Raw genomic sequence first — 27,823 nt, 5'->3', positions numbered from 1 at the left:
GGCTACTTAAAGCGCATCCCCGGCGGCGGCAGCCCCGGGCGAGCAGCCGGCTCCGGAGCGGCGGCGGCGGCGGGCGGGCGCCCATGCCCGGCTGCGGGCTCCGCGGGGGCGCGGGCGCTGCCTGGCGACGGGCTGAGGCGGCCGCGGCCCCGGCAGGGCGGGACAGCGCCCGTGCGACAGCGGCGGGGCCCCGGGCGGCGCCGGGCGGCTCCGGGCAGCGGCCGGTGGCCCCGCGGCTCTGCCCTCGCCCGGCGGCGCGGAGCCGAGCGGCAGCAATGGCGGCGCGGAGCAGGGGCCGCTGCGCGCCGCTCCTACGCTCGCCTGGGCAGCCGCGGCTCTAGGAGGGGAAGAGCCGAGCTGGCAGGGGGGCTGGTTTCCGGCGGGTTATTTATTTCTTCCCTCTCGCTTAAGTTCCCGGCGGAGCGGGCTGGCCGGCACCTGCGCCCCCCACCTGCTTCTCGGAGGGGGAGAGGTGCGGGGAGGCCATGGAGAACCCCGCGGAGAACCCCAGCAAGGCGGCGGAGTACCTGAAGGAGCTGAACAAGATTATTGAGACGCAGCAGGAGCTGCTGGAGAAGCAGAAGCGGAGGATAGACGAGCTGGAGCAGCAAGTGGCCAAGTTGTACCACGAAAATGCCTGCCTCCAGGACGAGCATCACCGGCACCTGGCCACATGCAGGCTCCAGCAGGGCGTCCCCCCCGCGTACCCGGGGGTGCTGAGCGCCATCCAGGAAAACGCAAAGCACGAAAAGTAAGCGCTGCCCGGGTTCGTTTGCCCTTTTTCGAGGAGGGCGTTACTGTAGCGGGGCTTTCCTTCCCTTTCCTCTCCTGGCTTCGGTTTCCTAAAGCCCCCCCGGGAAACCGCGGGACTCCCTGCGGTGTGTGCCTAGGAGACATCTCTGGGCTGCTCGCCGCGCAGGAGTGTGTGTGTGTGTGGGGGTTCAGCTGCTTCACTCCTCACCTCTCGGGGTGCTGGTGCCTGGCCGGTTCTCTAGCTGGGGTGCAGGGCGGGGGAGTTCCGAGCCGCGGCAGTACGGCCGGGGCTCCCCTGCCCGGTTCTGCCGCCGTCTCGGCCCCCCGCCGCCGCGGTCCCGGCAGCCCGCTGCGCTCGGGGCTGCCCCGGGCACGGCGCCCTCCCGGCGGAGCAGCAGTAATGGGGCGCTCGGAGGAGCGGGGCGAGCTCTGCTCTTCTCCCCGGGGCCTGGGTTCGGGGGGTCCCGCGGGGAGCCGCTCGCCCCTCGGGGGGCGCGGGGGGTGGTGGTGGTGGCGGTGCCCCCGCCGGGGATGCCCCGCGCTCGCCGCCGGGCGAGCTTGGCGAGCCGCGGCGGGTGCGGGGACCCCCGGCAGCGCGGAGAGCCCGCGCTCTCGCTGCCAAGCGAAGTGACCCGAAGAGGGGTCAGTAAACATTGGCAGCTCGCCACCGCGCAGGCTGACTCGTGCCCGTGCGAGCTCGCCCATTTCGGAGACGCCGTCGCTTCCAGCCTTTGCATCTATTTCCAGCCTCTGTAATCTGTAATTAATCTCGTGCTGCTTTACAGCGTACGGAAAGCTGCTTAATTGCGCGCGATTCTTAAGTAACAGGAATTCAAGAATAGCGATAACTAAAGTCGTGGCGCTTACCCGACGTGTTTCTACTTAGGGAAAAGTATTTAGGACTTAGTTTTACTTGAGCGGAGTGGGAAAGGCACCGCATCATCTTCAGAGCCCGCGTCGCTGCTCTGGTGCACCACAACGGGCTGTCGGTAACCCGGTGCACTCCGATTCCTTCTATTGATAAATAAACTCCCGGCTCCAGCCGGCGGTTTTCTTCCGCCACGGAGCCAGCGCAGCCCCCCGCCTGCCCCAGGGAGGCGCCGCTCGCCGCCCCGGGCGAGCCGGCAGTGACCGCCGCTCGCCCGCCTGAGCGAGGGCTGGGGCTGCCGTCCCGGGGGGCAGCCGCTGGCCGAGGCAGCCCCGCTTTAGGGGCTCCCCCCGCTCCCCGGCGGGGCCGCCGCCGCCTTCCCGCGGGGAGCAGCGAGCCCGCGGAGCTGCCGCGGAGCCCGGCCCGGCTGCGGGCGGCCTGTGCCCCCGCGGCGCTGACGGCGGGGCCCGGCGGTGGGCTGCCCTCGGCGGGCTGGGGGGCTTGGGGGAGGCGTGGAAGCGCCGCAGGGCACTCGCTGCCCGCTCCCGTTTCTAGATGCCCCTCTCCGGTGTGGCAGAGTGGGAAGGGAAACAACTCTTCCTCCTCCCTCCCCGGCTCCCTTCTCGCTGTCAGAGCGTTAACACTTAAGACGTTTTTATTGGTGATACTGGGGTAACAATTTTAGGCTTTTTCATAAACAGAGATGTCTCTGTGAAAACGAAGCAAATAGCTCCTTAAACAAACCGGAGAGCGTATGCTGTCATTTAACCATCAGTCCCGTAAGGAGAAAGAGCTATTTCCAGAAAGTATGGAATATTTCCATAAATCCTACCCCATGCATCCATGCCCAGTACCCAAGGGGGTTTTTGTGGCTGCGCTTCTAGTACAAGACATCAGCTCCGCTATCTTGTCCCATTTGTCTCTTGCAAAAGACATTATTAAAAATTGTACAAATGACTTGCCTTGTTTGATAATATTTCTCTTCTCCAGCCCAAGACTCATTTGTGGAGCCCTCTTTGGGCAGGCAGCTCCCGGGACTTGGAGGCTTTTAAGTCTCTTAAGTGGATTTGATGCTGGGATCAGAATTAATCTGGGATATTTATGGCAGAGTTGTATTGCTTTGAGGCATAGCCTGCAGGGTTTAGTGGGGAAGCTGGGAGACTTCGGGACTCTGGTCCTGGGCAGGGCCCTTTGACCATGTGCATATCTGTGGGGAGTGAGATTTTTCAGGGCCACCTTCATCTGAGGAATACTGCTCCCCTGAATCATCCCGTGTCTATTGGTGTCATCCCCCTCCCTGCTTGTCTCCAGGAGACCCTGCCTGCCTGGGTGGGTGGATGCTGCTTGTGGGCTCCCCGGCTGCATGGGGTGGGGGCTGTGGCAGGGGCTGCTGGGGTTCAGCTGCCTGGAAGCAGGGGCAACAAGCCAGCCACAGGATCGGTTTACTTTCTGGCTGGATACAAAAGATGGAGGAAGTCTCCAACTTGGAAAATATAAAATACCCTTGTCTTAGAGTCTTCTCCCAGTCTCAGTTATCTTGGCTTTCTGAAAAGCTAACCTGCAGGTTCTGGGTGTCTGTCGCTTCCCATCCAGAAGCTCAGTCTGTTTCCCCAGAATTAAGTGTCATATGCACCTTGCATATGTTTGGGTGGGGACTAAGGATCCCCTGTTTGCCCAGTATCAGATGTCAGTGATGCTTGCTTTGGGGATCTCTGGTGTTAGGGGAGAGGCAGCATGTGAACTGGCATGTCCAGCTTGTTCCCTCCTGCCCACAGACCTCCCCATCTTCTCCTTCCAGAGGCAGCAGAAGTGCCTTGGGCCCGGGTACCAGCAGTGACACCACATTGCTCTTCCTTATCCTTCAGTACTGCAAAGATAAAATGACTGGAATCCTTTTTAAAAGAAACTGGGCTTCTCTTAGTCAAATACATCAAGAAATCAGTACTTCTAGGAAGTCATCATACACGGAGATTTGTGCCTTGAGACTTGAATAGGTTTCCTCTAAACTGTTTAGACTCCTGACTCTGCAGCAGTTCAACCTGTGTAAAGTGGATGTGGATCACTGACACTGTAGTGTCAAGACAGCTGTTTTCATACTACCAGGTGGTGGTTTACTTGTGTGATATGAAAGGAAGCGTGGAAATGTTCTACAAGACAATGTGATTGTGGTTGGTTCTTATACTTAACAAAAGATATCTTAAAAAACCCCAAACAAACAAAAATTAAAAAAAACCCCTAAAGTCCTGAAACTTAATTTATTGCAATGGGAAGAATATTTAAATAACTTTGAAAAGCTGGCATATTTGTAGAAATTCTCTAGCTTGATCTCTTGTGGAGAACTGTTAATGAGCCTTGTAATAGACTTTTGGAAGAAAAAAACACCAGTCCAGTAAGGTAAAAATATTCTGATTTGTGTCCTTCCCAAAAAAGGACCAGAGTAGAAAGAGAATTTTGGTGCTATCTGAGGGAGGGAAGAACAGAGGGATGGATTAGCAGGTGCAGGTGTGCTCCTTATCCTGCAAGGAGGATACACCAAAAAAGGTTTGGGTCCTGTTTCAGTTAATTTTGTAGTAAATTGCTGAGTGCAAATCAACCTTAAAATCTGCAAGTGGAATTGAGGATAATTAGTTGATTACAAAGCTTTGTTAGATGTAATGAATCAGCATGTTAAAGATAACAATAGGTATTTAACTCATTAAGTTGCATAAGACTAATTTTCAGTTAATTCATTTCATTTAACAGTTGAGAAAACAGCAAGAACTTCTAAAACTCAGATCCTCGGTGTGAGGAAGACAAGTTCCATACATCAGTTTTGGTAATGCACTTTTTAGTGTACATATGTAAAAACAAATGTACTGGATCTTCTCAATACAAGTACAGTTTTTCCAGCTCTAAAAATGCAACACTCACATGTTACCAGATTAGGGAGTGATACTTGTACTTCACCTCATCAAGTTAAAAACTGCTGCTTTTCCAATGCGAAAGTGCTGGTCTGAGTTTGAGCAGGAGGTGGAGAGTAATTGTCTGCTAAGACAGAACAATCTTGGAGGGTTGTTGTTTGCAACTCAGTTTAAATTCTGTGCCTGGCCTGACTGATTTATTTTTAAATGAATTGAGGACTGGCTTTGTTCTCCAGGGGGAAAATAGTCACAATTCAGAGCTTTAAGAAATCCTCACTGTGTTTAGAAGATACTCTGTCTCAGCTGAGGTGTACTTAGTGCAATCTGGTAAGTGGAAGTTGTTGCTCTGGTGATAGTCACATGTGAAGGCTGCTTTATGGCCTACGTGAAACGAGCTCGTGGCTTTGCGTGTCGCTGTTGCCACTGAGTGCTGCCCATGCACACAGCCTCAGCAGGAAGCCACAGGCTGCATTAGTATAGAGACCAGCCTGACTTTTTTTTTTTCTTTCCCCCTCCAGAGATGTCCTTTACTGAGACAGACTGTTCATATGACGTAAATCCTATTTCATTGCCTGTGCTACACTTGAACAGCAGCTTATTTTTGTTTGCTTTAGTGAAGTAGTGGTATCAGCATCTGTTAAAGTATGCTCATGCTTGGGCAAGATTTTGCTTTATCTGCCTCCTTGTCAATAAGGATGTAGCTGAAGTGCTTCTGTTGGGTCGTCTTTCTCAATCAGCTTTGTAGGGAAGTGTGATTTGTGACTGATAGACTTGCTGGAAAAAGTCTGCAATAGAAATGCAGTTACTACTAAAAGACATACCTCTACCTATTTAGCTTATTTTGTTTATGAAGAATATATTTACATGGAAAGCACAATTTGTGTCCAAAGTTAACATTTTACTACTACAGTATAGTGCATATTCTGTCAGTCCTGCAGCAGAGAGGGATGCTGTCATTCTGAGTTTGGGCAGAATGTAAACTTGCATCTTCAAATAACTGAAAACAATTCTGTTCATTTTATTTTTTATACTTAACTGGAACAGTATGACTACAGAGCTATGAGAATAAGGATTTGACACTGAAGGAAGTGCTTTTGCTTTTGAAGCACTCATTTCAGCATCATTGGTGTGATTTGTACATCAGCAGATGAGTGAGCATCTCTTACAATGGGCATTTGTTGTTCTGGCAGACTGTAGGAAATCAATAGTGTGAAGATGTGTAATAAGACATGAACTTGCAAACTAAATTATTTTGGATCTCTTGAAGTACTGGCAAATTCCTGTACTTAGCTTAACATTTAGCAGATACTAAATGATAATATGTAAAGACAAATTAATTTGGAAACCAGTGTGTACTGTATAACTAATAGAACAAGGGGGGAGAGGGGGACAAAAAGCACACTGATGACAAAATAGTGTTCTGGTATCAAGGAAATCAAGGAGGGAGAGAAAATATGGCCCATAAAAGAAATCAGCAAAAATACATGCTGCTCTGGGAGAGGAAAACCATTGCAGTGGAAACTAACCCATCCTATAACATAATGAGTTTAAAGATGGTTTCAAAACTTGGAATGGAGTCTGTCCCATTTAAAGCAGACATAAAAAACTGTAAGTACTCTGTGGATCTGAAACCCTTCTCTAATGAAGCCTTTTATTGTGCTGGCATGGAACACAACTTTGGAGCTTCCTAACTTTTGAGTTCTTGTGTCCTGAATTTTAAGAGCAAAGTACATTCTCATGATGGTTAGTCCTTTGGTGTTCTTCCTTATGAATTCGCTTTCCAGGAAATTCAAATGCACTTCCAAAGATCTGCTTGTGGAAAATATTTGGCAATGTTCATGGATCCTAGGTCCTCAGTGAGCCAAGGACCTGCTCTAATGACCATGAGTCAAGTGTATGTCTGAAGATCTCTGTCCCTCTCCTCCAAAACACCTCACTCCAAACCCAAGCCTGTATATGATGCTTTATATGCATGCAGTTGGTCAGCAGCATGCTGATTGTTCTCCATTTCTTATGCGAGGCTTGTAAAGGAAGAACCGAATCTTGGTCTGCTAGTTATTACCAGAAAACATCATGATGGCCTGAGTGAAATAGAGGTACTCAAACTCCAGCAATTGTGTCCTTAACTGCTCCTGAAAAGTTGGTAAGTTTGGAACAGTGTATTCTAGCTGTAAGGCAGTGGCTCTTGGGTCAGTCCTAAAAATTAGTGTAATCTCCAATGTAGTAATTCCTATTTGTCAATAAGGTACATTTAAAAAAATGTTATTAGAAACATGGTGCTGGACAACTACATAGAAATGTGGGTTGGGGGAGCAGGAGCAGACCTGTTCTTCACAAATGTGCCAAGTACAGTGCTTTTGAAGAACTTGGCTTCCTGTTGAGTGAGGGATGCTGAACTCTGTCTTTACCTGCTTGAAGTAACAAACCTTTGGGAGAATCAAGTATAGACATACACATTTTTGAGCCTGACTTGCAGTCTTGTTGGCCTAGTTATTTGCGTAGGAAGACAAATCATCAGTCCTCAGGGAAGATTCCTTCTGGCAAAAATAAGTTGCAGCTTTTTTAGAAACTTGAAGCAAAATACATCACAGTCAAAGAAGTATCTGTAGGAAGAGTTTATTCAATGGCAGATTACAGAAGCTGTGAGGAATAAAGGACAAGGTATTTCAAGGTGCTTTCTTATAGCATGTTGATAGGGGGAGAAAATTATTGAAATTTAAATAGTAAATTATTAAAGGCTTCTTGCAAGTGGCATCTCAAAAAGCTTAATTTCATTTTTTACACCCAGTAAAACTAAGTGGCTTTTATTCATGTGCTGGTCAGTGATGCTAAACTGGAACTGCTGTGTTGGTTTCAGTGTTGCAGGCCAGACTGTGGCCTTTGGATGCCGAGTTTCCGCATGGAGCAGTTGCAGAAGTACATGGGTTCCTCCAGGGCTTTCTTAAGGGTGTGAGGCTGGTTAGGAACAGCCACAGTTCCTTCCTCTGCACCTCCAGTTTTGATGCAGCTTTGATTTTTGTGAGCCCCTGTATGGTACAGCTGTCCAGACCTGCAAAGCATCGCAGTACACTGACTTTTCCCTGAGTTTGTGGCTCATTTGGGATGACAGTCCCTAATGTGGAAAGAGTTGCCTATAAAGTAGGCATCCTATACCCGATGAGTTAGGTGTTTGATACTTAAAGCCTTTTTCTGTCCGAGGGCTCCTGCCTTCTGCATGCAGGTGGCAAGGAGGTAATCTCATGCTGTTCACCAGGGGGATGTGTGGAAAGCTGCTTAGGTAAGTGGATTTTGCAGGCCAGAAGTACTTCCTGATATGCAGCCTGCACTTGCATTATTCTAATTTGATCCTATCATTCCTACTCGTGCCCTCTCTATCATGTTAATTCCACCTTTTTTGTGTTTTGCAGCCTGCAGATACTTTTAGGCTATTCTTGCCAGTGCTCCTCTCTTTCACTGTAGCTCAGTGAGCCTGTGAATGAGGTTGTCATAATTTCATTCTGCCTGTATCCTTGCCGAACTGTGCTATTTTTTTTCCTCAGCAGAATTGTTGAATTAGAAATATGGTACAGTAGAGCAGCATGATGTGAAGAGATAGTCTATGATTGTGCATTCTGCAGGACTTAGGCTTTTGATGTGGGCTGCTTCCCCCCGCCTTTGCTAGGGGGCTTCTCTGCAGATTCTTCATTGTATTTCTTCCCAATACTGGAATCCTCAGCTGCTGTAGCTTACTGCATTACAGTGGGAGAAATTCTGGTTTGTGCTAGCTAGAAATCTGGATAATAATTATTACCCTTTTATGGCCATTACTGTGGTGTTGTGATTAAGGACAGAAGAGGTGTTTTCTTTAGTTCCATCTGGTGACCAGTTGTTTGCCCTGGCAAAACTAAGCACTGATGATTGCTATTTTACAGGTGGACAAGTTAATGTTAAAGTTAACAATCATTTCTTAATAGGTTGCCCAGAGATTTGCGTGAAAAATTATTGCATTAAATATCACACTTGAAATAAGCTTTTTAAAATCCTGGGTTCCTTCATGGCTATATACGAACTTGTTTTTAATGATGTTATTTGTATGGTTACTGTAAGGAAAAACTAATAATGTTGCTGCAAAAGTGGCCATAATATTTTAGGAGGGTGAGGGCTGTAAAACAAAAGAGCTTTCACAACAGAATCTGAAAACGTTATGTTCTTCAAACAGCTAGGTGTGTAAATGTATCTCTTTGTTTATCAAACTGTAATTCTGGATGGAGTCCTCCCCCCATCCCCAGCAGCAGCTCGGTCTCAGTGACTTCTGCTCCCTCTGCTGGCTTGGTTTTAAATTGCGTACCGGTGGCGGTGTGTCTAGTTACATATATATTTTTATATATATACACACACATATAGTCTAGAATCTGGTTTTGAATGGCAGCATCTCTATTACCTTTGTATCTCTCCAAAGCATTAGAAGGGCTGCTATGAATGTGGCTGAAGACTTCTCTCAGGATTTTTTTTTTTTATTCTAGTGTCTAAAAGTGCAGAGGTAAACTTCCTTTTCAAATAGTACCATTTTAAGATATACACAGAAAATAAATTACTCTGCTGTAAGCCCTCTGCGTAGACTGAATGAGTCTTACTGCTGTGCTAGATAAGAAAAACACTGCTACTGAGTAGCTCTATAGCAATTGATTGAAACATAGTATACATTATTTGCATGTTAATAAGATTTCTAGTCAGACTTCCCTGACAACCATGAGTAGAGACAAAGACATACATGTAATACATCTTTAACTGCACCACAGTAATTCGGATTTACAAAGTGGAAATAGCACTTTATTCTGAATAATTGGGCAAATAAAGCAGAGAAAGGAAGGTGGGGAAACAATCCTCCTGTCCTTTTTCAGAATTTAAGATGCAGCTGGGAGGTGGTGTTTGTCAGGGTTTCTCCATCTTTTCTGGATTTCTAGTAGCTGAAAATAACTACAGGTGGTGTGGACCACTCAGGAGCTTTTAATTACTCTTTTGGGGCATTGGGACATGTAGATAGAGGGTGAACGGACTGAATTTTTGTTAACAAGCCCAGCTTGACAAACAGTAAGCACTTTTCCCAGGCTGTGGGACCTAGTTGTACCCATCTCTGCAAACTGATTTCTGCCCTAAGAGTTTATTAACTGACAAGTTGGACTGTCAAATGCTACTTGATAATCATGGTAGAAGGGACAGGCTCAGAGTTGTGGAGGGTCTTGGCCTGGGACACTTAGGAAAATCTTCAGGCTAATGAAGCCCCTTCCCTTTCTTACAGAATGTAGACCACTGTCTTGTGGACATAGTTTTTAAGGAAAAGAAGAACTTCCCTGTTTAATGTGTGTGTTTTGTTTTTCCTAGCCAGTTTTATTTTCTAACCACTTGAATAACACTTTACTGTGAAGATGGCTTATTAGTCCTGCAACTTAGTTTCTACAACTGTGTTTGCATTCTTTTCATTTATTCTAAAATTTAGGTGTAAACTTGACTAGCATGAGGTCTATGTGTTGAAATGACTGTTGATCAAGGTGAGATAATGACCCACTTCTTGAACTTTGTACTAGCGGTGTGCATTTGTACAAACAATCATCTCAGGATCATATTTGGTGTCTCCAGAATACCATATTTTGATGTTGGCAGCCTCTCGCTGACATTTGCTATACTATTTTTGCTGTGTGGATGGACTTGTGTAGCAGTTTTGGCAGTCATCAACCAGTTCTAAAGTGATGCTGCCACAGGAGACAAATTCCTACCAAATTTCCTGGCTGCCAGTGTTGAACTAGTATGCACCAAGCTGTATATTTGAAGAAGTTTGGATTACTGGCAAACTGAGTTGTTTTGACTATGCTTTCAGTTTATTGAGAATGATGCTAGAACTACTATTTGTGCCACCCTATGTTAATTTCTCCCACCTCTAGTTTTCAAGCAGTTTGAGTTCTGTAAAACAGGTCCTTTGTTTTGCTGCATTCAGACCTCTGCTACCTTATGATCAAATTCCAGCTCCTGTGGGAGGATTTTAGTTTGCTCCTGTACTTTCCCACTGTGGAGTGCCACAGGGATCATTGTAGTCCAGGATGTGGGAAAGCTGAAGTTAATTACAGAGGGCACTTAGTTTTCTAGTTGCTTGTTTGATTCAAAGTTGAATTAAAGAATTGAGCGGTGTCTACTGCTTTTGCTTAATCAGCTGGTGACCTGGGGTGCCAACATGCTGCTTCTTCAAAGGTTTCAATGTCCCACATGTGCTCTCTAAAATTTGGGAAAGCAGGAGGAGAAATCCAGCTTGGGTCTACTATATAGTACAGAAGACTCTTTAGTCCTTAAGATTTCCTCGGTCAGTTTACTGTTGAAATAGTCTTTAAAATTAACAGCAAGCAAATTTCATCAGCCTTAGGTGAACACTGTAAGGATCCTTGTATAACAATGCTGAGTTGTTTTGGAGCTTGGCTTCTGCTACAGTGAAAATGGAGTGTCTCCAGGTTAGGATTACTCAGAGATGATTATTTGTCATGCCTAGGAGATGCTATTGTAACCAAAGAAGAATCTCTTTGAAGTTCTGACTGCGTTTAAATTAAGAGAGCAGTGATTAATCAATTACTGAAATAATAAGACAAGGCACAGTGGAATGGAAACTTCTTTATGAAGGTGAAAATGGAGAGTGTCAGCCTGAACGTCTGCAATTCTTCTGTCACAGTGGTCCCCCGCACTCACAGGGAAGAGCTGAAGGGGAATCCCTGCCTGCTGCTGGATTGGACCTGCTGCTTAGGGGCAATACCGGACCATGGCTCTTTCTGGCAGTGGACCGCACACTCATGAATCAGTAGACCTCAATATCTAGTTGGGGCTGGTTACAGATAAGAAATTGAATATTTTAATAGTATGAGGTGAACGTGACCTCTGTTCACTTGACTAGTCTGAAAGTTCATTGCAGCAACATTTTGTTTTTCACTGTCTTTCTACAGATGTAATGGTTCTCTGCTCATGCTTGGGGAATATAAAAATCTTCTGTTTGGTTGTCTTCTGCACTCTATTAATGATCCTAGAAATACAGCCAAATGTCAAGGATGTATGTGAGAGATTCTAGACAAATGATTGTTTTCCAGTTTACGTTCAAGCATGTCACATCATTCTGCAGTTTTAATCTCCTTGTATGACACTTCTGAATTTAGAAAGTTAAATTTCACAAGAATGAAGAATTTTTGGCAAACCAAAAGCAAGTAAAATCACTTCTAATGTATTGTAATATATAACAGTATTCTTTTAACATGGTTTCTTTTTAGGATAGGCACATACAGCATTGAGCCTTAAGGGCTTCTTGGAATTTCATGTTCACTCAAGCCTGTTGCAGAGGTAACTATTACATCTATTCTGTTCATGCACTCTGATACTGTGTTAACAGCTAAACTGTGTAGGTACCGCTTGCACTCTATGAATATAATTGAAGTAAAAGGTCTGAGTCTTTGGTGCTGGTGACTGCTCCAGGTCATGTACAGTTGCCATGCATCACGTGGCCAGGGAGGGTTGCAAAGAGGCATTAATCTCCCACCCTGCAATGCAGCTGGGATGTTGTAATTGTGCTAAATTCAGAGGGATTTTGCAATTCTGGTCACGAGGGCTGCAGTGGAGGGATTGCAGGGAGCTGAGCTATCATTCTTCTTCATTCTTGCTGCTTACCTTGCTACATTCACTTCATCTTCCTTTCACCAGTGATTTCAAAGTAGAAACTGGTTCAGACTACATTCTGCTTGATAGTCTTTTGTTCCCTTAATAGTTTCCGTAGTGAGGCAGACGTGCTCCTCCAGAAATGAAATTTAAGCTTTGTTATTCAAATCCAAACCAACTTGATATATAGTCATTTTACATTTTTTGCCTGCACCATGGACCCCAGGGTGGGTGTGTGGTGTGCTCTATGTATGTGCTGCATTTTAGACTGGCTTTCTTTAGATTCTGCAGTGGTGTCCTTTGTTCATGAGCAGATAGGGCTATTTACGTTAGAGGTCCTTATGGAGACAGTAAAGCAAGAATTCACAGTGGCAGGAATATCCTTTGGGTTTTTATTCACTGCTAGGAATTATGATTAATGGTTCCTTGTTGTGGAGAATTAGGTGTATTTTGACTTTTCTTGTATTCCATTGTTATGTATAGACCCATAGCAGAAGCATTTAATTGATCTTGTTTTCAAGTTGGGGGAAAGTGTGTACACTTTAAAGAACATCTGCTGTAATCTATTGTTCTTGTTACTTAGCTTTCTGCTTGACTTAGACAGGACTATGGATGGTGATTCTTAAACTATGAGTGTAACTTTGTTAGTAAAATTTACTGCTAAAACGAAACATTTATGTTTGTCTTGATGTTTAGAAAAGACAAAAATGGCCTATATCATCTTGTGTATTAATTCATGAATGTAACTTAGATAACTGTATAGTGCCATAGAAGTTAGCAGGCTCTAGTTACAGAAAAGTAAAATGGTTATGTTCGACCCTTCCTATTGCTGGCATATTTACCTTTATGAAGTGAATAGTTGGGAGGATTTCCCTCTTCCTATAGCATAGTCTTTTCTTGTGTTGATCTCCCTGATTTAGAGACCTGAAGAGTGAGGTATTTATATGCAGGGGGTAGGGTTGTGATCTAATGCAAATGAACTAGCTAGATTTGAATAAGGTAAAATCTATATTCAGCTTTCAGGCTTGATTCTATTTTAAGCTTTTAATTGAGTCCAACACTTTTTGAGTGCTTAAGGTTGTCGTGTGTTAAGAGAATGACTTTGTCTTGGAGAAAAGGAGAAAACTAACTTTTTTCTAGTTTGACTAAGCTTGTAACACTAGTGCTAGTACAATGTTTACACTGACACGGAATGCTCACGCTGCCTTGTGTACTTGTATTTGTGGGATTAATGTGCTAATCAAGTATTTGGAGGTGTACATACAGTGGTGGAAGGGAGAAGGGTTAGTACCACACAATGACAGTCTGAGTGCAATAACTTGTTATCTATGAACTTTTTCCCAAACAGCTTGGGAAGAAAACTTTCAAGACAATGATCTGAGACTCTTCTGAGATTGCAGGGGTAATTTGATAGCTACTCCTTGCTTGCATTGCAAAGAAAACTCTAAAAGGGTAGTAAACCTTTGGGGAAGGTGTCCCTGCCCATGGTAGAGGGTTGGAACTAGATAATCTTTAAGGTTCCATCCAACCCAAACTATTCTACGATTCTATGAAAAACCCCCTCACATTAGGTATGTGAGACTTCTTAAATAAGAGCAATAACTAGTGACCCTTGATTTAATTCCAGTGACTTGAGACTTGATGGGCCAGTCTTAGGCTTCTGTGAAAATCTTCTCTACTGTAGATGGAGCACACCTTGGTGTGCTTGCTCAGTATTTAATTAGAGGGTAACGTTCAGGCAACTGTAAACTGATACCTGATGAAGGAGAGGCAGGGAAATTAATTGCGGCTTCTGCTTTCCCCAGTTGCTGATGTTATACTCTTTAAATTTCCTTGTCTTTGCTGCTTAATTAAAGGAATAGTTGGACTTGAATCTGGATTGTCTGTTAAGCAGCACAGGTTGCTTTTAATCCTAAAATGTGATTTCAGTGCTGAAATCTCTTCATAGCAGTATGTGATTAAAGGAGGTTTTGGTTGTGCACAAGTGTTTGAGCTGTACAGTCTCTGGTCTAGTATTAACTTGAGTAATAGATGAAATTTCATGGTAACATGAAACAGTTTGTAATTATAAGATGTACTCTACAATGAAGTCCTGCTGTATTCTGCATTTTCCCCTTCAGCCTATACACATGCCCAGGGCAGAAATTGACCTCTGAGAGCTGAGACTTGGATTGTATATATGAAGTTAGATAGCAGTCCTAATGTGTGTGAACACATTTTCTTAGTTGTATCTGTTGTGTTGAAATCTGATCTAGGCAGTAGACTTAGAACCTAAATGGCAGTTAAGCATCTTCAGTACTTCAGCTGAACTTCACACTTTAAAGGAAACCAAGAATCCTTATAAGAAGAGGAAAAAATGTCATATCTTTTTTTCGATGGTCTCTGCTCTCTTTCTCAGTATAGTGACAACTTTAAGATGGTATAAATTTGTCAGTCTCCAGAACTCATCACTGAGGAACTGGTGCTGCTATTGGTGCTCAAAAATAGATATCAGGCTTTCATCTCATAGGGTTTTATATGCTGGGTAGCGACTTTCCCCACCTACATTTTTGCAGCCATCTTAAGACTTCTACAGCAGTGTTACCTCTATTCAAATGTATCTGATAAGAGTAGCTCCTAACCAGGAGAATGAGGGTTGTGTGTTCTCTTGCCTATTCCCTCTGAAAGCAAGAAAGTATAATTTTTTTTTTTTAACTACACTGCAGTTACATAACTTTTCTTTAGGAAAATGCTTTCTAGCACTGAGTTTTACTTATTATGTAACATGATATCTCACAGAACTTGCTGACATAAGCCGTGATCTTCACCTGTAGTTGACCATGAAAAGCCCATTTCCTTGCCCTTACTTCCCTCTGAGGGCTATGTGCAGTATTAGGAACTTAGTGCTTTAGAGTAAGCAAAACTGCTCATAAATCAGGTACCAAACTGGTTTGTCTACTGAGTAGTGCGTAGGCTGAATCTTGTATCTTTACTCCTGTTAGGCTGTTGTTGTTATAAGCAACTTTTTGCTATGTGAACATTTTTAAAAAATAGGTGCTTCCTAGATTTTTAAGAAATTATCAGAAGTGATTTTTTTGTGTGACATGGCATGACCCTCTTAAACTGTTTTGTGAGCTATCTTGCTATGAGTGAAGGAAATCATTAAGCCTATTTAAACTAGATGAAGAGTCCCTTTTAAGTAATATTATTTAATTAAGAATATACTTTCCTTATGGTAACCTATGCAATGAATCTTGATATTACCAGCACATGTAACTAACTTCATAGAGGTAACTGACAAAGGTCACCAGAGCTTTGTTTAATATTATAGCTTGTCCAGGTGTAATTTTGTCAATATTCATGCATTATGTTAATGTATGCTTTTGTATTCTGGATAAATGGATACATTGTGAAAGTTTAGCAGCCTGCTATTGTAATAATAAATCATAAGTAAAAGTGGTGTGAAATGCTTTGTAATTTGGGGGATGAATCCAGTCCACAGGAGACTGGCCAGTAATCACAGTTGAAGGGGAGGGGGCTCTTGTGTCTCCTCTGAGGAACAGCTGTGAACTGTAAACAGCTTAATACTGAATACACTTTGAACCAAACCATTGAAATATACTTCTGGATTGTTGGGTTTATCACTTAATTTGGAATCCAGAAAGCTTTGTGAAACAGTTCTCTCATATTTCAATAGCTTTGATTGCCATGCTGAGTGCAAAATGTGCTATTTAGTGGCTTTCCTTTTAAAACTTAAGTTTTAAAACCTTTTTTAAAACTAAAAAGACCAGTTAGAGACAAATAGCTCAGTTCTTAGTTACCATGCTCCTTGGTAGCTGAAATGCCAACAAAATATCTCAAACCTATGTTACCTGCTCAACTGAGCACAGGATTTTCACTTCACTCCTTGTACTCAGCTTCATAGATGTTCCTATTGGTGGAGATTTGACTGGGCAAAATTTTAATTCAGGCAGAAACGATCGCTAGTAGTGATCTCTTAACTATTATAGATCCTCTTTTCCAAATAATGGGATTCTTTCAAGAAGTCTGTCTTCATAATTGGAGTCCAATATATTATCTTCACCAATTAAAATCCTTTATTTTAAAAAAGAGAGAGTAACAGAAAAGACTCAAGTGTGCTGCCTGTGGCTTTCTGCAAATTTATCAGATACTGATTTTAGTTGAGTTCTTTGTCAGCAACTTTTCTTTTACTTAAGCAGGTTGCTCCTCTTTCCAAAGAGTAATGAAAATGCAGGGAGGGTAGCTTGATCTCCACATATTAGGTAGTACCCTGGGAGATAGAAAAACCTGAATCTCTGATTAGAAGTCTGACTTGTTTGAAATAGACAGCTAAGTTGTAATAACTAGTAATGCCTGGGATGGGGTGATAATAGCCAAAATAAACTGCAGTGCCTTGAGGATTGTGAAGCTTGTAATGCTGTCCAAGCAGATAAGTTGTTCTCTTGGCTAATTTTGTATTTATTATGAAGTGTGGAGCTACTATTGCTCTCCTCAATACACTTGAGAAAATGTAGTGAATGAAGAATGGTTGAACACGTTGGCTGCAGCTTTGCAGTTTGAGACCTCCTCTATGATAATTGTTCTTTGAATTGAAAGCCTTTTAAAGTTGATAAATTCCATTTTTATTTTCCAGTCACAGATGAGTGAATTTAGCTTAAGTATCTTTGCAAGAACGTGTTTAATGTCAGAGGTCCTGGCTTCTAGTCCTGGTTAAGTATATCTGAAACCCAGCATCCTTTTCTCAAACTGGGAAACACGTCAGCAGGATGACCTCTTGTCAGTGTGGGCTGAGATCCTGCTTAGTGTACGCAAGTTGGGCAGGGAGACTCCATGGAGCAAGTTTGAAACCAGCAAAAGAGAAGGAGGTAAAATACGAGAGGATTAAAACTAGAAGAATCACTCAGAGGTACCTCTGATAGAAATTTTGATCCCAGTACAGGATTATCAAAGCAGATGCAGCATTGAAGAGCTTTGCTGCCTCTACTAAAATAAACAGCTCTTGTTGACTTACTCAAGCGTGCAAGCTGAGGGATAGCAACTCCAAGGCCACTCCAGATGTATGTGTGTCTTGTTCTTGTGCTAATTGCATGCTAGCAAAGTAAAGCTAAAGAGACATTGGGGCTTCTGCTGGAGATGTGTGTTTTATCACATTATCTGTCTACTTAATGTCCCAGGTATGGATTCAGTCCATATGAAGCATGTGAATACTCTTGCATGCCACATAGGGTGTCTTATGTTTGAGGATTTAATGATGCTAGCTTGTTGTCTTGGTGACTGTGAAAAGAACAACAACATCCCCCTTTCCAGGCCATCGTGTGCTCAATTTTGGCATTTGCTGCTTGGTCTTTCTTAGGCCCCTGACTGAGGCTGTTCTTTATTATGCTAGTGAGGAGGGTATTCTGTATGTTTGATGTAGTTCTAGTAAACATTTGACTGCTAATCAAGTCCTGTAATTTTGTTTATAATATTCTTGTAGGAATGGATGGAGTGCCCAAGCAAGCTGGCTTTTGGTGTGATGATCCTTTGCCACATGTGTATCTGTATTTTGACAGAGAGAGGAGTTAGGTACTTATATAGCAGTTGAACATTCTTGGCATATGTATATGCAGCAAAAGTATGTTGTTCTGATATTCCTAAGTGTGTTAAAAGAAGTCTCAATATATGTCCCCAGACAGCGCAGGTAGAAGAGCGAATGATTTATACACTTAATTTATGGTCTCTTCAGTGACTGCTGTATTTAGACAGCAGATGACTTTATTCTTGTTTTCCATGTTTCTATTGGCCAGTTTCTTTCTGTTTGAAAGGCAGAGGCTCTTTCTGTAAATCCTGGTGCTTCTGAGGCATATTTTCTCATTCAAGAGGAGAGCTCATGTTTCATGTTCTGTTGTAGCTGGAAAGCAGTGCCTGTAGGAAGCTTGCTTCTGTGCTTACTCTGCTTAGCTCCTAAAAGCGCTACAGACAGCCCCTCCCAAATTTAACTTTCTGTGTTTGCTAAGCTTTCCTAAGCTCCCAGGAGTTTATATTTGGGGTCCATCTGTTACTTTGGCCTCACATGACAACTTTATATGGACTTGTTTCTTTTCACTTCCTTCATGTGGATGTGAGTTGTTTAGACTTATTTTCAAACTTACCACCAATATCTAATTCTTTGATGTTGTACTACCCACAGAGCTGCAGGTATTTTTATTTGGATGTGACCAGTAATCCACTGTTAAGCATCAAAGTCAGTGTTGAAGACTTCCTGTTAGTAAAACAGGATTATAAACATCAAAAGGTAGCTACACAGCACAAATTTATTAACTATTAATTACGTTATTTCTGTGTACAGTAGTTGCTTTTGGATTTGCTCCTTTGTTCTGGGAAAAGGGCTGTTGCTGAGGTGGCTGGGTTATCTTCTGCGCTTCTGACAATGGGATTCTTCAGAATATAGACTTTGAACTGAATTAATACAACCGTTGCAGTAAGAAGACAGACTGAAGAACCTAGACCTGCTCACTAACTTGCTTTGCTAGCAAGAAAAAAAATCACGTTTCCCTCTATAAAAGTAATGTGGACAGTAACTTATATTTAGAAAACTTCCATTTACCTGCTAGTTTTTCTTTAAAAAACAAGACAAAGCATCCGAAAACTAAACAAAACAAAAAACCACCAAAGAAATCTTTCTGACTCTACTGGATTTCACTTTATTTTAACTTAGCCAAACATAGCAAAGCAGCCATTAATATCCTTTTGTCCTTCCTCATCCAACAAAATACTCTGTGGATGTTGCACAGCTGGAGTGTGCACTAAATATAGCACAGCTGAAGGAAAAAATAAGGTATCTCTGCAATAAACACCTCTCCCTCCTCCCTATTTTCAGAGTGCATTACTTTTCCCCATCTTATCACTGTGTGCACTCACTGCTAATGTAACCTATCTGCCTGCTGAGGAAGAAGCCCATTCAAGGAAACTGTTGGGTGACTAAGATGTTGAGAAATGAATCTTAGTCTTTTTACTGCATCTGAGAATGAGCCTAGACTGCATCATTATTCTAAATCTTGATGTTTCTCACTATGCAGAAGAAAAAGATGTCACTTCTATCCTGCTTTCATGTTCTTTGAAATGTAGCCTGACTTGATAAGCAGTGATTGCATAGCTGTTACTAAGTATAGCAACCATAGGGGGTGGAGAGAGACTGTCTTTCCTGTATACTATTTGGAAAGGCAATACCTTTTCCCTCCTTGAAAATATATTTTTACAGCTTTACAAATAAGAGATCACTCTTATTTGGCAGAACTTATAACTGGAGGCAGTGAAAATGAGGCATAGTGAAATTTTATGCTGAGATCTGTATTTTTATTTTAAAAAAATTTTTTTGGATGTAAATCTATAGTGTATTTGAGCAATCCATGGGACACTGGTTTTTTTCAGTGATTATGTTACTAATGCATGAAACATCCAAATACAGTTTTACCTTAGCCTTTAAATGATCCTCTTGTGTAGTATCCAGATCCTGTTTATAAGTTGGATTTTCTTCTGGGTTTGGACTTTTAAATACTTTAAAGTTGAAGGCAGCTTTTTTGTTGCTTTCTTGGAAAGCACTTTTCTACAACTAGTATTTATAATGATTTCAGGTACACTGGTATTCTTATGTATGCTTAGAATCAGATTTTTTTGATTATTTTAAAATTTTTTTAATCTGGTAAGAAATAACAAGTGGGCAGACTTTCTTTAGTTGGAGCTACTTGCAGTAGTGGGTAACCGTGAAAGTGTCCTAGTTCAGAAGTGTCTTGCTACTATACACTTTAAGCACATGATGAACTTAATGAAAATTCACAAGTAGGTTATGCTAAAGAAGAAATCCTAACACTGCAGTAGAGAAGGATGTAGTAAGAAGTTTGCTGTTACATGGATGTAATAATTTAACCACACCCCCCGCCCCCCCAAACCAAAACCAGTCCAAAATCAGAACAAAGCAAAATGAATTGCTGTCTGATCTCTTGTTTATAATTAAATGGATAAACCAGACATGCTAATAAGTGTGGCAGTTTTACCCTAGGACTCTCAGTAGTTTGTACTGCTGACAAAGCAACAGTAAATTTATTAGAATTGTAGAGTCTGTATTTTGTTTGTTGCTTGAGCTGCCAATAGAATTGGATTACTGTGTAGCCAAGAATGGCATCTGACAACAGGATTATTTGAATTGCAGCTTTCTATGCTGTACACTCTTTACCGCCATTTTTAAGTGTTTATGTTGGAGATCCAAGCATCAGGTCATGTATCCAAGTATCAGGTGATGCCTGTAAATGTAGCTAGTAGGGTCATCCACAGTTTCAGATGGAGTTTTGCCATTCATGTGTCAAGAGTGTTGGTGAAATTCAAGTTTCATGAAAGTAGGTGCAGAAAACCTAGTTATAGTGCTAGTGCTTTTTAGTGAAACCATCTGGTGTTGGATCTTTGACGTTAATGAAGAACTTGTTCTTTATATAAGAAAGGAAAAAAAAAAAAACCCTTCCAGAACAGTCAACCTAGAAAACAAAGACTTCTCCCCCTTTTCTCTCCTTCCCTCCCTTCAGAAAAGGAATTCAGAGAACCTCATCACAAATAGTGCATGAAATACAATTAAAGGGTGTCCGTGACTAAATGTCTCGTCTTGCTTAGAAAAGCTGGTGGTTTTAATCCAAAATCAGAAATTACTACTGTGTTCCTTGTTAATACTGAAAAATGCATTTCAAGAAGAGGATATGAAGGTCAGATGGTCTGTCTACAGTTATTTAAGGAGTAGGCTCCCCATCTTTACAGATTCTCAAGGTTGTAGATCTTTCTTCTTTTGTATCCATCTTAGTAAAAGCTCAGGGTGTTGAAAAATTGCTGAATTTCAGGAGGGATGGGGTCAACTTGTCTAAAAATGCTTTTATTTTCTGGCCAGCTGGTATATAGCAAGCTTACCCTTAGTGGTAATCTTGCGTCAGTATAATATGTCACCGAAGAGTCTCAGGATGAATACAGAATGAAAAAAAAAGTTTAGTACTTAAATTGAAAGGCTAAGTAAGAGAATTTGACAACGTTCCCAAATGAATTAAAAGATCACATACTTAAGTACTAGGAGCTGAAGTTCAGGCTGGAGATCGTGATATCGTAATAAGGGACTGTAAGCGTTGAAGAGCAAGGAGCAGCCTGTGTAAGAATGTATTTGTAACTCTGTTATGGAAGCCTTCTGTGATGGAAAATGTGTACAGAAGGATTGAGTAAACATGAACATTGTGTCTCAAAAGTTTGAAGTATATGTAGTTCTTGTCCCTTACTGGCATCCATTTGCTTAGGTGGTTGTTTCAGAGTCAGTGTTGGATGCTCAGTTTGTGCTGTACAACGTCTGGAGCTCCAGTCTCCCAAAGAAGGGAGTGAGATAATTTAAACCCAATGCAGATGATGTCGCCTCTTAACTAAAAAGACTCTGTAACAGTAGGCTGAATTCACCTGTACATGTAGCATGACCTTTTCTTGGTGGCAGTATAAGGTGAAATTCTAGCTGAAAGATAAAGGAATACCTTGCAATTTAGTTAGGTTTAATGGATTTTCAAAATAATGCAATGACACGATAATTTCGCACTGAGCTGGAGCTAGGTGGTAGTTACATGAAGCTTTTCAGAATCCTTTTATGTATGTCTTTTTTCATCCTGCTCATACGGAGCTGGTAAACTGAACATACTTTAAAACAAGTATGAGTACCAGAGTAGTTGTCTGGTATATTAATCCATACTTCACAACTTTCAGAGCTCTCTTTTCCAAGGATGGGTCATATGTAAGTGTCTGCCTCCCAAGCACATTGATTGGTGTTATCACGTTTTCATCATGGTTTGTCTTCTGTAGGAGGTAATTCTTTTCCCTTTCCAGTTTACCTCTCTCTAAACAATATCTCTGCTCATTTGTTACTTGTACTGATTGCAGTCAGATTAACAGAATAAGTATGGTTTCAGGAAAAAAAAAATATACACAGCTATATATAAGAATTAATAATCATCTAACAGTAACAAGCTGGCAAGCATACATTTTAAACTTCTTTGCTTAAGTGGCTAGAGCAAGAGCAAGTTCCATCTTCTGCCCCTTACGACTCTTAGGGTAGAGCCCTCTTGTATTTGGTTTCATTTTCCATTAAGAGCAAATATAGTAAGATATTTCTTTAAATGTTTTTGGTTATAACAAATGATGAAGCTGTGAAGATATTGGGCAACTCTGTCTTCAGCTAACTGATGGCCTTAAATGTCAGTAGTTAACCAATGTTCTTCCACTTTTTTCTTTGATATGCCTTCACTCAAATGCTTAGGGTATGCAAGTGGGTATTCTTGTTATTTCTAGTATGAAGTGATCACCTTTCTATATTGAAATTCTGGGCTCGTTTTATAGACTCTCAGTTACTCTAATACAAATACTGGGCCAAATAACATCAGTTTGTCAAACCAAATAAATTGAGGACACTGGTGCAATTTTTAATTTCTTCTGGCAATACTAGATGTGAACTGATGACTTATCTTTAAAAGGTTACTGTCACATTCTTCTTATAATCTTTCCTTAATCTTTCTGAAATTATTATATGTTGATGCTGCCTGTCAGGTTTCATTCTCATTTTAAAGATGTGCCATATTATAAAACCCAGTAGATTATCACTGTGTAGAAATTGGATCTGGTGGAATAGCTGTAGTGTCCTTGTTAATGTTTTTACCATCCCTTTTTATTACCCATTATATGGGGGATGTAGTCTGATATTTTGCAGCTATTTTGATACATGTATTAGCATAATTTTGGTGGACTTGTACAGTTACTAATAAAAATGATACATCTGTAATACCTGTATCAGTAATTGTAGAATAAATGCAGTAGTTTATATTGTGTGGATGTTGACTTAGTTTTATTTGGAAGAGATTAGTTTACTGCAGTAAACTTGAAATACAGTTTTGATATTAAACTAATTATTCTTTTGTCATCTTCTGTGTGTTCCAGTAGAATATGAACTCATGCTTTTATGTGCCTTTTTATAGATAAGCTTTCTGTTTCCACATCATGTGTTTCAGGGCCAGGCAGTGTAACCCGTCTTGGTAAATCAGCTTAACTGTAGTTTAGCTTGCACAACATAGACTGATAACAGATTTCAAACTTAGTAATACTAAACGACATAAAGTCCTGTCAAGCTTCTAACCATCACCCCGTGTACATAGTTTTATTAGACTTGTAACTGATGTTGAGGTAATTAGTGCATACTGTAAGGTAGGGCATTGTTTGAAATATCTAGATAGATCAACAGGTTGAATGTCAGTGGCGTAAAGGTAGTTATTTGAGGGCTCAGAAGTATAAGGGCATCTTGGAGCTCGCGGTAATATGTTCTTAAGAGAAACCAGCAATGCATATTTTTGCTTGGAGGAGAATTTTAGGAGTAGTGTCATGATTTACTTTTTTGTCACTTACAGCAAGAACTGCAGATGGAGGACTGGAGAGCTGTTCGTTAGTAATACAACAGGCATTTATCTTTGATATAGAAGTACATGTAGCTGTGCTAGAATCTCTACAATAGATGTCTAAGAATAATCCAATATTAACACTTGCATATGAAATGTATTTAGGAACCTATTTTGTCTTTGAAGTTGGGTTGCTGTTTGAATAATTTAATACACACTGAAATGGGTAACTGAGGGCTATTCTCTACTGGAGATGGTTTCATGTGGAGTGAAATGCTCAAAAGGTGGGGATGACCTTGCAGCTCTTCTGTATTTATTTTAAAGCTGTGAATATAACTGGTTTTGGTTTTAAAGGAGCTGAAGCTTATGAATTACAGGCTCTAAGTTCAAGTGTGGGTTGTTAGGAATAAACGCTTCTGTGTAGTTATTTTAACAGCTTGATTCTTAGTGTTCAGTTTCCCTCATCAAATTCAGTTGAAGCCTAGCATCAAGCAGGACTAAGCTTTGCTAATCCTTCAAAAATGTGTTAACCTCAAGCACACAAGTAGTTAATGAAGTCAGTGGGACTACTGGTAGCAATGCATTTAAGGATTCTGCTGAATTAGGAAGAGTGTATTCTGGGGATAACCAAGAAATGTCTGTCACTGTTCATCTGTGGTGCCTGAAGGTTTATATGAAGACTCCTCTTCACTGTTGCCTTCCTTCCTGTGTGGAGCGTTCGGCATACATGAAGCATTCTGGTATCACCCAAAAGTGTGCACTCTAGGACTGAGGGGGGGAAAAAAATGAAACAGTTGTGAAGTTTCAAATATCTTCATTCTGTTCCAAGTGAATCTTTTCCCAGTCTCTGGCTGAAACTTGGTGGCTGTGGAGAGAAGCCAGTCTGTGGCCAGGAGGGAAGCCAAAGCCAGCTGTCAAGAGGAGAAGCTGGCAGCTGGGTGAAGTGTTTTAAAATGACTGTGTGGGAAGCATTCAGTAAAAGCTCTCACAGATTTTCCTGGTCGTATTTGTCATTTCAGTACATCATTGATTTAAAGAAAAGAATCTGCAATATAATCATATAGGAATCTGGGGAATTCAGTCACCTTCTAAAGTACAGGTTAAGGTCTGAGGCTGAGTATGGTGTAAAATGAGTGAAGAAGTATTGTTATCTAGAGGGGGGTAATCTTTGTCAAATCTCACAATATTTAGCATTTGAACTCCCATCTACTGCAGTCATGTTTCAGAATTCCAGCTTTTACTTAGAGATGGTATTTTTAACCTGTCTTTTTGATATATTCTGCTATCATAGAATCACAGAGTGGTTTGGGTTGGAAGGGACCTTAAAGCTCATCCAGTCCCACCCCCTGCCATGGGCAGGGACACCTTCCACCAGCCCAGGTTGCCCAGAGCCCCGTCCAGCCTGGCCCTGAACCCTTCCAGGGAGGGGGCAGCCACAGCTGCTCTAGGCAACCTCTGCCAGGGCCTCACCACCTCACAGGGAAGAATTTCTTCCTTACATCTGATCTAAACCTACCCTCTGTCAGTTTAAAACTGTTACTGCTTGTTCTATCACTACATGACCTTGTAAAAAGTCCCTCCCCATCTTTCCTGTAGACCCCTTTAGATACTGTAAGGACATGGTACATACTTACTTTTCATGTTCTATGGGAAAAATGTTTGGCTTGCCCTAAAATGCCAGAAGTGATAGACTGGTCCATATTTTTATTTGCAAATTATTTTCAAATTAGCAATATTTTATTTTGCTGAAGTCTTTGCCAAAAACCTGACACATTAAGAGCAAGAGTGTGAGGAAAGGAGCTCAGTATAATCAATTTATAGAGAAGCTACTGATTTTCTCACAGCAGACTTCAGGTTTAAACAGTGGTTTTTAAATTTAGGCACAATAAGTATGTTCTGCAGAAGCCATGTGGTTAGTCAGTTTTAAAAAAATAATAAATCCCTACCAGCAGCACAAGCAACAACAGCATTTACAACTGCAATACATATAAATGCTTATGGTGATAACATTGAATTTTCATTTTTATTTGCTGAGATTAGAATTTTATTAAATAGTTGGCTACTGTTCCTTATCAGATGAAAATGCTTAGTTTGTAGCCCGTTTTCCTCCTGTCTCTTTCCTTAAAGCTTCCTTAAATCACATGGTAAAATTTAGCAGGCTTTGGAGCAGACCTGGAGTGCCCCGGTGTTCAAGGATCTCCAAGCAGTTTATAAACTAAGCATTATCCAGGTTACATCAGTCAATGTTTCTCAGCACTCCCAGATGCAATGTAGTGATGAGCTACTTCTGTTATGTCACCAGTGTGACCCATTTCTAATGTTCTCCATTTAGCTTACCAGCAAGACTCAGGGCACCAGAGTAAAGTTATTTAAAATACCCTTTATTTAAACTTGTGCAAAACTCTTGAGTAAGTGCTTTTAATCAGGTGAGAATAATTAAATTGATACAACTTAGATTCAAGTAAAACCAGGGCAATTTAAATTGATAGGATTGTTGTTAATAGTTAGTGTGACACTTGGGGCATTGATACTGTAATTACATCTTGAAGAGTGTGTGTGTACACATACACATATTACTTCGTCACAGAGTTGTGTCTAAATTAAGTGTGACTGATCTCGTGTTCAAGATCAGGCTCAGTGTCTGAAGGCTGCTTCTTTTGCTTCATCAAGCAGCTCACTTGTGTTTGTACCTTCATGTGCGTACAATGAGCCAATAATGAGCTTCATATGCACTGAGGTTTTTCATAGGTGAACACTAATGGAGCCTTGACAGTGTGGGACAGGAGCCCTCCCTAGCTGATCTACTAGATACCATATTTCCCCTCTCTTTCCAAGAATTTAAGGGGTATTTTTTTGTTTTGTTGTTATGGGAGAACAGAGAAACTGAAGAGAGGGAAAACTAAAAGCAATGTTGGCAGACTTTCAGAAGCAATTGGGTTTTTTGCGTTAAACTTGATTCTCATTTCTAAGCTTGCAGATGAGCTGTGTCAGTTTTTTATTTGTCCTCATGAAAACACTTGGGTTATGTTTTTGTAGTTTTAACCTGTCAAAAGTCTAAGAAATATTAGGAAGAGCCTTCTGATTTACAGATTACCTAAACCCAGGGCCTGAGTCTCTTGCGGTACTGTGGGATACTTGGCCTTGCATTTGGAGTAGAGCTAGGTTTCAGCTGTGTGCTACATTCTAGTCTTTTTTTCCTCACTTACTGAAATAATAAACAAAACCAAAACAGTCTCTCAATGTAAAGTTCTGTTTAATCTTTAAACTCATACATAAATTGTGTTTATTTGTAAGCACTCCTTGCTAATACCAAATTAGCAGTGCTGTTTCCTTGCATAGTTTATTCAACTGTTTAATAGTAAATACTGGCATTTCCAACAGATCCAAGCTTCTTGTTAAACCAAGCAAAATTAACTTCACAATATGAATTCTTAAGGTGATGTGGGGAGAGGGAAGAAGACATTATTTTTGTGCTTTAAAAGACTGTTGTTTTCCTATATTCCTTGTATAATTATAGCCAAAGTTACTGTATAAATGAGGATTTGCTTTTTCAACTTAAACTTGAATGCATTTGTTAACAATTGAAATAATCTTAATAAAATTTTATTAATGTAGGTATAGTTTAAATGGCTAGTGAAGACAAAATGGCACTTGAAATCACAGTAGGTGCTGTAACTCCTTTGGATCTCTGTAGTAGGTAAAAATACCCTGAGGCATCATGTATGAACAAACAAAAAAGCTCTGGATCCAGAGTGTGCTTATATCCCCTTCAGTCTTGATTCTGTGTATTATTCTCTTAGGCAGTGGTTTTCCTCATCTAGGTAGGACCCCATCACCATAGGAACAGTGTCTTCAGAATATTTTTCTGGAAGGAAGAAGCATTCTACGGCAATTTCTTTTCTGCTTTAGTGTGTGGGAGAAATACCTTGACTTGTTTGTGTTTCATTGTGTGTGAATAAATGTCTGCATGGCAGGAGGTGTGGAAAAAATAATTAGGAAGGTGGTTAAATATGGGAGTTTAGTGTTAATTTCTAATAGCCACTGGTTCTGTGGCTCTCTTAAATTCTTCCCAAGTCTCAGCCACCTGGGTGCAGTTCTTGGGATGACAGCTCGGTTGCTACAATGCAGCTATTGTGTGTGAGCAGGGTTCCTGCAGAGCAGGGTGAGGTTTAATGGACCTGTCATGACGGTAGGATCCTCCTACCTCTGACTTC

The 27,823-nt window shown here is 41.5% G+C and overlaps 1 protein-coding gene across 6 annotated transcripts in view; it reads left to right on the top strand.

The window, feature by feature from the left end:
• The first annotated feature begins 241 nt into the window (after positions 1–241).
• Positions 242–27,823, top strand: part of IQSEC1 (IQ motif and Sec7 domain ArfGEF 1) — a 356,135-nt gene continuing 328,553 nt past the window's right edge. For 2 of the 6 annotated variants that reach the window (XM_074914136.1, XM_074914133.1), the window contains exon 1: positions 253–751. In XM_074914136.1, coding sequence (XP_074770237.1) covers positions 486–751 — 266 coding nt within the window. In that variant the 5' untranslated portion in view covers positions 253–485. Of the gene's footprint in view, positions 752–27,823 lie in introns of all 6 variants that reach the window. The other 4 variants (XM_074914138.1, XM_074914137.1, XM_074914148.1 and 1 more) reach the window with 3 other exon arrangements.

This window comes from Athene noctua, chromosome 10 (assembly GCF_965140245.1).
Source record: "Athene noctua chromosome 10, bAthNoc1.hap1.1, whole genome shotgun sequence".
NCBI classification, from domain to species: Eukaryota; Metazoa; Chordata; class Aves; order Strigiformes; family Strigidae; genus Athene; species Athene noctua.
The sequence above is the reverse complement of the archived record's forward strand: the minus strand, read 5'-3'. Positions and strand labels throughout refer to the sequence as shown.